Genomic DNA, 10,154 nt, shown 5'->3' with positions numbered 1-10,154 from the left:
TAACATGACTGGAGGAGGAATTCTGGGAGTTGAAGTCCACAAGTCTCAAAGTTGCCAAGTTTGAAGACCTCTGAGCAAAGTCAATGGGGGAGGCCAGATTCACTTGACAACCATGTTACTCACTTAACGATTGCAGTGACTCATTTAACAACTGTGGCAAGGTTGTAAAATGGGGCAAAGCTCCCTTGACAAATGTCTCACTTAGCAACAGAAATTTTGGCATCACTTTGTGATATTGATATATCAGAATGATTTTTTTTTAGTGATTTATTTATGTCAAGAATTTATTTATGTCAGGTTGACTGGCAGCAAGCAGGGAGTTATAGAATTGCTTTAGGTTTTAAATTTATCCCTAGATTTCATGTCCAAATGGGAAGATAGTCCTTCACCTTTAAAGATAGTTTAATGGAGACTGAGAAAAAATTTAGCTTAGGGAAACTAGCCAAATGCCAACATTAAATAAACATTAAATAAATAGAAAATAAAACCGTTGGGCGACTCTGACTTTTCAGGTGTGAATGCAGTACACCGTTTTAAAAAAGAAAAAGGCATTCCGGCCCTCTCAAAAAGTTGTAGAGACCATGTGTTCCGCTTTATTATCTCTTAAGTAGAAGAGAGGGGGGTTTGCCGTCGGCGCATGCGTAGTTCCCTCCTGACGAATGTATGAGATAATGAGATCACGTGTCCGTTTGGCAATCGCGAAGGGGACCTCCCCACACAGAACAGACTCAGGCGGGCCAAGAGAGCGGCAAAGAGGTCGCGTGACCCGCAAAACCTTTTCGCGCCATTCACGGTCACGTGGTAGGCGCGCGAGCCTGAACCCGGTGAAGCGCGGGAGTCAGTTGAAAGGCCAACCGCTTGCGCATGCGCAATCATCTCAGTTAATCGCTCTCTTGGGGGAAAAAACGCTTACATGTATGCTATTCAGCTTTGTTCGGGTATTTTCCCACGTCATTGTAGTTGTGCTTTTAAAGTTGTAGCAACGTTTCGGCAGAATCTCATCTGCCATCATCAGGCTTCTGTATTGTGTTCATGACGTGGGAAAATACCCGAACAAAGCTGAATACCATGTATACCATATATATATACATACATACACACACAAAATTATTCTTTCAGGACATGACGGCTCCCATCCGGGGTGGGGCGCTGCTTGCTAACGCAACGATGGAAGACATGGAGGCCTCCTTGCTTGATAAAAATAATAAAATTAAATAAATAAAATTAAATAAATAAACCAAAATTATAAGCAACCAAAGTTAAATAAATAAAGAGGGGTGGGAAGAGGTGTGAAAACGTACGGGGCATTTCTATTTCGCTTAAAGATCAAGCTGACCCGCAACCCATGCGGTAAATCTCGCGAGAAGAGGGGGGGAGATTTTCCACTTCCGGGGTCGCTCCGAGGAGAGAGGTCGAGACGGCGGCGGAGCGGGTGGAGCGACTGTAAGGGAGCCGCTCTGATGGCGCTGAGTCTGGATCGCGAGGCGTACTACCGCCGCGTCACGCGCCTCTACAGCAACTGGCAGGTCAGGCCTCAGGCACGCGAGAGGGCCCCTGGGGGGGGGGGAAAGCCGGCCGGAAGAATGGACACGTTGGGTCCCTTCCTCCAACCTTAAACCCGCCGGGCGCCGTTCTTAACCTCCACGCTGGGGTTGAAGCAGGCCCGGGTGCGACTGGGACGGGAGAGGGAGGCGGAATTGGCCGTTAGAGCCTCCCCCCGAGCCTCCTCTTGGGAGGCCCGACCGACTTCAAAGGTCCCATCACCTCACTGGGGTTTAGTTTGAAGCGGGAACCGGCGACCCCGGAGCCCAAAGCGACGATAAATACGATTAAACAGGGTTTGAGGGGGGAGAATGGGCAGCTGCCAAGTCGTTCCCTCCTCCCCTCCCTCTCTTAGGAGGTCAAGCCTTGGGTCCAACGAGGCCGTGCTAGGTGTAGAAGTCGCTTTCCAGCCTGGCTTAATCGAGCTTCCCCCTTGGACCCATCCAGCAAAGATCCAGCCATTCGGTAGACAGGTGGTCCTCGACTTACGACCACAATAATGAGCCGTTGCTAAGTGATCCGGTGGCGAAGGGAGCTTTGACCCTATTTCCGGGGCAGTTTAAGTGGATCGCTCCCATTGTTAAAGTTAGTGACTTAGTTGTTAAGTGAATCTGGACACCCCTCCCCCCTTGACTTTTGCTTGTCAGAGGGTCACAAAATGGGAGTGCGTTGATATTGGGACACAGCAACAGTCGTAAATAGGAGTCAGTTGGATGACAGAGAATCTCCAAGAAAGCGATGAGGCACAGATGGTCCCTGACTTATGACCACGATCGAGCCCAACATTGCCGTTGCTAAGCAGAACATTTATTAAGTGACCTTGCCCCAGTTTACAACTTTTCTTGCCAACGTGGTTAATCACTGCTGTTGATAAATTATAAACTCAGTTGTTAAGTGACTCTGGCTTCCCCATGGACTTGGCTCATCAGAAGGTTGCAAAAGGAGATTGCATGACCCCAGGACACTGCAATCGTCATAAATATGAGTCGGTTGCCAAGTGTTGAAATTTTGATTACATGATCATGGGGGTGCTGTAATGGTCATAAGTTTGAAAAACGGTCATGAGTTGCTTTTCTCAATGCCGTTGTAAATTCAACGGTTGCTAAATGAACTGTTGTAAGTCGAGGACTACCTGTATTATTGCTGGGAGGCTTGTTCTGGTTGCAGATGGCACAAAATTGGGGGTGAACAGACACCCCAACAGACAGAGTGAAACTTCAAACGAAGGTGATGGATATTGGAGAAACGGGCTGGGTGGGTTTGTTGCCTGAGAAAACAGGTTAAAATGCACTTTCTCAGTGATAAATGTGACTTTTGTTGTATAGGAAGCCAAAATCAAAAGCTTAAGTCTAGAATGTGATCCTTGTGGAAAAGATTCTGGGATAGCAGTTGAGAGCAAGGCGAATACAAAGTGTGGTGTACTTGCAAAGAAGTGTGGTTTTAGGTTGTAAGGACACAAGTCTTGCTTCCAAATTGCAGTTGTTGCCTTTAAAGTCAGGCATCTCTGTTGGCATGGAGCTGGTAAGAAGTTTTCTGAATTTGGGAGAGAGTCACTGACTTTGCAAAGAGGCTTTTACACACACACACACACACACACACACACACACCAGCATGAAACACAAAGTAGAGGTGGTCCTCAATTTACAGTTCATTTCGTGACCGTTAGAAGTTACAACGGCACTGAAAAAAGTTATGACCATTTTTTTACACTTATGACCATTGCAGCATCTTCATGTTCTCGTGATCAAAATTCAGCCGCTTGGCAACTGATTCATATTTATGACTGTTGATTCATATTTATGACCGGGTTTCATGTCATCACCTGTCAAGCAAAATTAATGGGGAAGCCAGATTCACTTAACAACCATATTACTAATTTATCAGCTGCCATGATTCACTTAATGACTGTGGCAAGCAAGGTTGTAAAATGGGACAAAACTCACAAACAATTGTTTTGCTGCAGAAATTTGGGGATCAGTTGTCGTAAATTGAGGATTACCTACACTTCAGGCAAAATAAAAGTTATATAGGTGTTACATAGGTTACAAATCAAATGATACATACCTTTGTATATGCGATGTGTTGGAAACCAATTAATTGAATAATACAAGACAAAATTAAATCTGAGAATTAAAATAGCAAACATTGATTCTAGATATTGTTCAGCAAGTGCCAAATTTATGGATTACATCATTTCTTTTCCGGCTCAAGTTTTGTTTCTTTCTTAACACTTGCAAGCGTATTCAAGGACTTCCAGAATAGGCTCCATACTGTTCAGTTCCTGAAGAGTTTTGTCCATTGAAAAAGAAATGGCTTTGGAAATATGGTTTCCTGAATTTCCTTTCAAAAGTGGTCATGGATGCCAGGCTAATACCGCCTTTATTAAAAACCCAATAATGAAATCTAAAATACCAGAAAACACAGGGGTTAGTTAATGATTTTGGTGCTTTGATTTAGACATCTCACCTGAATTGTTACCCAATCTGGGGACCACACTGCCAGAAGGATTTGAACAGGATCAGAGAAAGCAACAATTACTGATAATTGTGGATTAATGATAATCCTAATTGGGGATTAATGATAATCTGCAATATCGGGATTGGAAGATATGATTTATGACTACAGATTGAAGGGATGAGGATGTTTAGGCTAAAGATAAGACAGTTAAGGAGGAATATGACAACACTCTTCAAACACCTGTAAAGATGCTACACAGGAGGTCACGACCTGTTATCTCTGATTCTGTAGAGGTAGAATAATGGAGTTGAGTTTTAGGAATGCATTCAATTGTATGTCCATTTGTTGTGTGGTTGATGAAACTTTAAGCACTTGAAAACACCTGTGTTTCTCTCTGTTCTTTGATCCTCATCAGAGTTTGATTGCCATAATCACCTTCCTTTTTGCCAAAGAGAACACTTAAATAAGGAAAAAGATTTGTCCAAATCTACTTGGTGTCTTCAATTTTCCTAAGAAGCCATTGTCATTGTTGACATAGCATTACACTTTTACTTTTTTATATATTTGTTTCATGGTCTCAGCTATCAGTAATGTTTCTGTGCCTGGGTCAGGTAGTCCTTGATTTACAACAGTTATAAAGTTGTAAAGTTATAACGGTATTGAAAAATATGACTTAGGATTGTTTAGAGCTGAGATGGCACAGTGGTTACAATGCAGTACTTGCAGGCTACTTCTGCTGACTTGGCAGTTCAAATCTCACCAGGCTCAAGGTTGACTCAGCCTTCCATCCTTCCGAGGTGGGTAAAATGAGGACCCAGATTGTTGGGGGCAAAATGCTGACTCTGTAAACCGTTTAGAGAGGGCTGTAAAGCACTGTGAAGGGGTAAGTCTAATTGCCATTGCTATTTTTCACATGACTGTTGTAGCATCCCCATGGTTATGTGAATAAAACTCGGATGCTTAGCAACTGGTTCATATTTATGTGGTCACAGTGTCCCAGGATTATGTGATCCCTTTTGTGACCCTCTGACAAGCAGAATCAATGAGGAAGGCAGATACACTTAACAATTGGGTTACTAATTTAACAACTTTAGTAATTCATATAACATCGTGATGGTGAACCTATGGCAAGCGTGTCGGAAGTGGCACGCGAGAGGTTGCCTGGAAGAGCCCCACTGTGCATACGCGTGCGCCACCCACCCAACAGCTGATTGTCAGGTATCTGGTGTGCAGGGGCGGGGGGTCTCGCACACATGCACAGAGACACATGATGTGGGGGGATTGCACGCATATGCGCAGAGCCGCATGGTACGTGTGGGGGGGTTGCATGCGCAGTGGGCGCGCCCCCCCTGCACATACTGCCTTCAGGGTGCTAGCATGCAAGTGCGCGCACAATTTTTGGCACAGGAGCCCAAAAACGTTAGCCACCACTGACTTAACAAATGTGGCCAAAAAAAAGGTCATAAAATGGGCAAAACTCACTTAACATAAATGTTGGGCTCAATTGTGGCCATAAGTTGAGGACTACCTGTAATTAGAAACATGCATTTAGATTCATCGTGACTTTTATCAGCTATGGAAAAATGGTTTAAAAATAAATGACAGTTTGTGTTATTTGTGCTCAGATAATGCTACCCTTTTAAAATATTGTTCTTCTACATGTCACAGTTGTTTCTTTGCTCATGTCCTTTTGCTGTGCTGGCTATAGTTTAAGTGGATAAATGCGAACAGATAGTCCGTGACTTCCTACCACAGTTGGGACTAGAATTTCTGGTGTAAGTTGGTGTGCTTATAAAGTGAATCACCATGTGAGTGGACCCATTTTTTGACTATTTTTAGTATGGCTGTTAAGTGAGTCCCATTCCCCCAATTGACTTTGCTTGACAGAAGCCAGCTGGTGAGATTGTGATCATGTAACCGCAAGATGATGGAAGTGTTGTTGCCAAGTGCCCAAGTTAATTATGATTAATTGAGCATGGGGTCCAAGGGTCATACCTTTGTGAAAAGGAAGATTCAATCATCCAGGCCAAAAATATATTTAAAAGGTTAAAATCATGGCAACTGGGCCAAAGTTTATTAAACTGAGATGTTTTGTAACTCATCCAAGTAACTTACTATAAGTCTTGACTAAAAATACATTACCTACAACATTTAAAATGTGCCTATTTTTTTTCCTTGTGGCTGGAGTGTATATTACATATTATATTTGCATATATGACAGGTGACAAATCATCCCCGATAAACTGTTTCAATTATTCAGTGCAAAACTATATCAATGACCAGTAAAGGCAATGATGTATTTTCCTATCACATCACGTCATATGGAGATCCAAACATTTTTGAAAGGGGTCGGGCAAAATCAAGCTTGTTCCTATTACCCCAATCTCTATTCTTTTGCACACTTGTGCGTCTGAAACTTGTTCTATAAATGAAAAATAAGATTATTGGCTGTATTGTGTGAAGTGTGAAACACTCTTCCCCTCTCAAATTATGTTGCCAGTTTATCACTTCCAGGATACTGTTTTCAAAATGTTCTAGAGAAAAAGATTAAGTGAACAGTGGCAAAGAATATTAAAATATAATCAAGGAATAATTTCTATGCTACTCCAAAGTGTCAGGGTTAGCTCTAACCCTAATTAAATCATGAGCCTTGAGCCAAGCTTCAAAAGGACCCAAAAGATTTATTAGGAGCAACATGTCCTGCACTAACTGTATAAAGCCAACTCTGAGACAGGTAATTTACTATCACCTATGACCCTGTTTTCCTCTACCCCCCTAGGTGTGTCATAAATCAGACTCTCCAACAAACACATCCAAGGGCTGGGTGTCATCAATCACACTCTCCAATGAAGGATTTTTGAGGGCAGAAGATCCAGTAGCCTAGGCTACAATCTTCACAAGATCATCTGCCACACTGCTTCCTCAGGCCTTTCCCCCCTCCTTCTTATGGCAACTTAGAAACAGGCATAGGAATGATTTATGAGTTGACATCAAGGAAGGAAGCAGCATCTTAAACTGTTGTGGTGTGTCGGGGAACCTTGAAAGAAGATAAGATATGTTTTTGGGGAGAGAGGGAGCTGGTAGAGAGCAGGAGATAAGAACAAATCAGAAAATGGAAGTGGCTTTCATTAGCCTGAAAATCTTTCTTATATACCTCTTAGGCTTTCACTTTGTTGGGGCTAGTTGTGATGTAATGACCAATTTGTAGTTATGGAGACCTAATTAAAAAAAAAAAGACTCTGCCTTGTCATGTAAGTTCAATTAATAGGTAATTCTCGAGTTATTGCAATTGAGCCCAAAATTTACTGTTAAGCAAAATATTTGTGAGGTGAGTTTTGCCATATTTTACAACTTTTCCTGCCATGGTTGTTAAGTGGATCATTGCATTTGTTCAGTTAGTAACATGGTTGTTAAATGAATCTGGATTCCCCATTGACTTTGCTTGTCAGAAGATGTGACCCCTGGACATGCAACCATCATAAACATGAAACTAGTTGTCAACTGTCAATTTAATTTTGATCACGTGGCCACAGGGATGCAGCAACAATCGTAAGTGTGCAAATCACTTTTTACAGTGCCGTAACTTTGAACAGTTGCTAAATGAACTGATGTAAGTCGAGGACTATGCATAGCCTGTGTGGATTTGGTAACTTCCCAATTATGGATTGTAATGACTTCCCAGGCCAAACTTTAACCCATAGATAGATAGATAGATAGATAGATAGATAGATAGATAGATAGATGGATGGATGGATGGATGGATGGATGGATGGATGGATCTTTGGTTATTTGGGTTTTCTCCTGCGTAAAATTGGAAGTATTTTGGCGACTTTTCGACGAAATCTCATTTGTCATCTTCAGGCTTGTGTCTTCGGCTTTGTGCTTCTTGGAGTAATGTGAGCTTGCAGCTGTTTTTTCTTTTAACTGCCAGTGGGAGTGCGACTTGACTGGGAGGGGGCTTGGCTGTGTTCTGATTGGGTGGGGGCTTGGCTGTGTTCTGATTGGCTGGGTGTGTGTTCTGTTCAGGTGGGGGCTTGGCTGTGTTCAGGTTAGTTTTTGTTGTCAGGGGATTTGAGCTGGTGAGCTGTGATCCTGTTGTTTGGCTTCGCGTTCGTGGTCGTACCACATCTTCATGTTGGGCGTCAGTTCGCTTCATGTATGGGTCAGAGGGGTTTAAAGCGGGTAGTGATGCAGCTGCAGTACGGCTTCTGGTCCTTGGTCGTGTCTCATCTGTGTGGGTGTGAATCTGCTTTCTACATGGAAGTGTGGTATATATATATGCGGCAAATGTATGTATATGTATGTATATATATATAAATTTCTGCAGCAAAACAATTGTTAGTGAGTTTTGTCCCATTTTACAACCTTACTTGCCGCAGTTGTTAAGTGAATCATGGCAGCTAATAAGTTAGTAATATGGTTGTTAAGTGAATCTGGCTTCCCCATTAAGGTTTTCTAGGTCTAGAATTTTGAGTCTGGTGGCATAAGGTATTCTCCATAGAGCTGCTGCGAGCATCCAGAGTGGGAGGTGCTCCAGTCTCCGCTCTTACAGGCTGAGCTATAATTGAGGAACGCTCCTCCTCCTCCATGTGATACCTCCGTAGCGTTCCCCAGTTTTAGCTCAGCCTCGCAAGAGACAGGCAGCTGTAACGGTTTCTCCTTGGCCGATCCAGGTTTCTTTGCCTTAAATCTCAGGTTTGATCTTTCCTTGTTTTTCATCCTTGGTCCCTGCGCATTTGGCTTGTCCTAAATTGGCAAAAGGAGCGATTTTTCGCCCCTCAGGGGGGAGATACGGGGGTTTTAGAGCCTTTCGCCCCACCCCCCCACCCCCCCACTCTGGTGCCTGCCGTTATTTAAGCCGTTCTGCCCTTATGCAGCGGCTTGTATTTGCGCGCTTAATAGCGCTCTGTTGTGCCTTCCCCCCACTAACGCAATAGAGAGAGGTCGAGCTCTCTTCTCTTCGGACCCTCGTTTTGCCTGCATTCCGGCAGTTTTTGTTGTTGTTGAGGGGCTTTCCTTCCTTCTCTGAGCCTCGCGCTGGTTCCAGTGGCCATTTTGGGCGCGCTTCGTGACCGGCCGCCATTTTTGTTAAGCCTTACAGTTTGCTGCGACGCTTCGGGAGGCCTATAACAGGACCGGCAGGCCTGTTTGGAGTTTCACTTTTGAAGGGGTATTGTGGCTCTGTGCCCTGTTGCCCCGTTATTTTATGTGTTGGTTTTTTCCGCAGCCCACCCAGAGGTGAAGGAGAGGCACCTACTTCCCATTTTGCTTGCGAGGCTGCCTCAGGAGGCCTATTTTTGTCTAATTTTCCTATTTTTCCTTTTTCTGCCTTTTTGTTGTTGTTATCTGGCCTCAGCGTTCATTCAGTCTGTTGGCTTTTGGATATTCCTTTTTATTTACTCACAAGTAAAATAAAATAGTAATATATTTTTCCTTCTATAAGCATACTCTGCAGTTTAAGTAGGCCCTTTTTGGCCTTACCTCTTATGTTAATACAAATTTTTTTTAAAAAAAGAATAAAATAAAATAAAATAAATTTAAATTAGACATATATATATATTACGATACAACCCAAAAAATTTTTTACCAAAAGGGGGACGCGGCCCAATGATAGGATATCCGGCCCACATTATAGGCCGTACACCTAGGTGTGCCAACTGCCTCTTTATTTAATATTGCCCTGTACCTGGTGTTTTATCATGGCAGAAGACAATCCCAGAGGACCTTCCTTGAAGGCTAAGTCAGAGACACACCATTTGTGCAAAAGGGCCAAGGATTCATCCAAAGCTTCTCAAAGAAAAAAAGATAAAACGCCTTAAGGCGACACAAGGCTTTGGAGAAGGAATTTTATAAACGTTCAAGGGGCTCTCAATCTGTAACCTTAGTTCCTAATTTTCCCATCCCTTCTGCTTCCACATAACCCACCCCTCTGCCAGAACAACTTTCTCCTTCCAGGCGCAGTTCACCTGTTCGGAGCCTCCAGGTCTCCCGGACACTGAGGCTACATTCACAACCGCTGCTGGCTTGCGACCAGAGGAACCATCCGCGGTCCTTATTCCAGACAGCATTAGAGAAGGGAGGCAGCTGGCCATCCGCCAAGGGATCGCGGAGGGTATCCAACAGATGACCAGAGCAGGTCCTCAAGCGATGGCTCC

The 10,154-nt window shown here is 43.5% G+C and overlaps 1 protein-coding gene across 1 annotated transcript in view; it reads left to right on the top strand.

The window, feature by feature from the left end:
• Nucleotides 1–1,374: 1,374 nt before the first annotated feature.
• The window catches only part of SUPT16H (SPT16 homolog, facilitates chromatin remodeling subunit), a 42,440-nt gene continuing 33,660 nt past the window's right edge, over nucleotides 1,375–10,154 (top strand). The window contains exon 1 of the mRNA XM_087945877.1: nucleotides 1,375–1,526. Coding sequence (XP_087802003.1) covers nucleotides 1,461–1,526 — 66 coding nt within the window. The 5' untranslated portion in view covers nucleotides 1,375–1,460. The remainder of the gene's footprint in view (nucleotides 1,527–10,154) is intronic.

This window comes from Notechis scutatus, chromosome Z (genome assembly GCF_049901735.1).
Source record: "Notechis scutatus isolate UNSWTSFEM ecotype Mainland chromosome Z, rNotScu1.2, whole genome shotgun sequence".
In the NCBI taxonomy this organism is placed as follows: domain Eukaryota; kingdom Metazoa; phylum Chordata; class Lepidosauria; order Squamata; family Elapidae; genus Notechis; species Notechis scutatus.
This window is presented reverse-complemented; position numbering and strand designations above follow the sequence as displayed.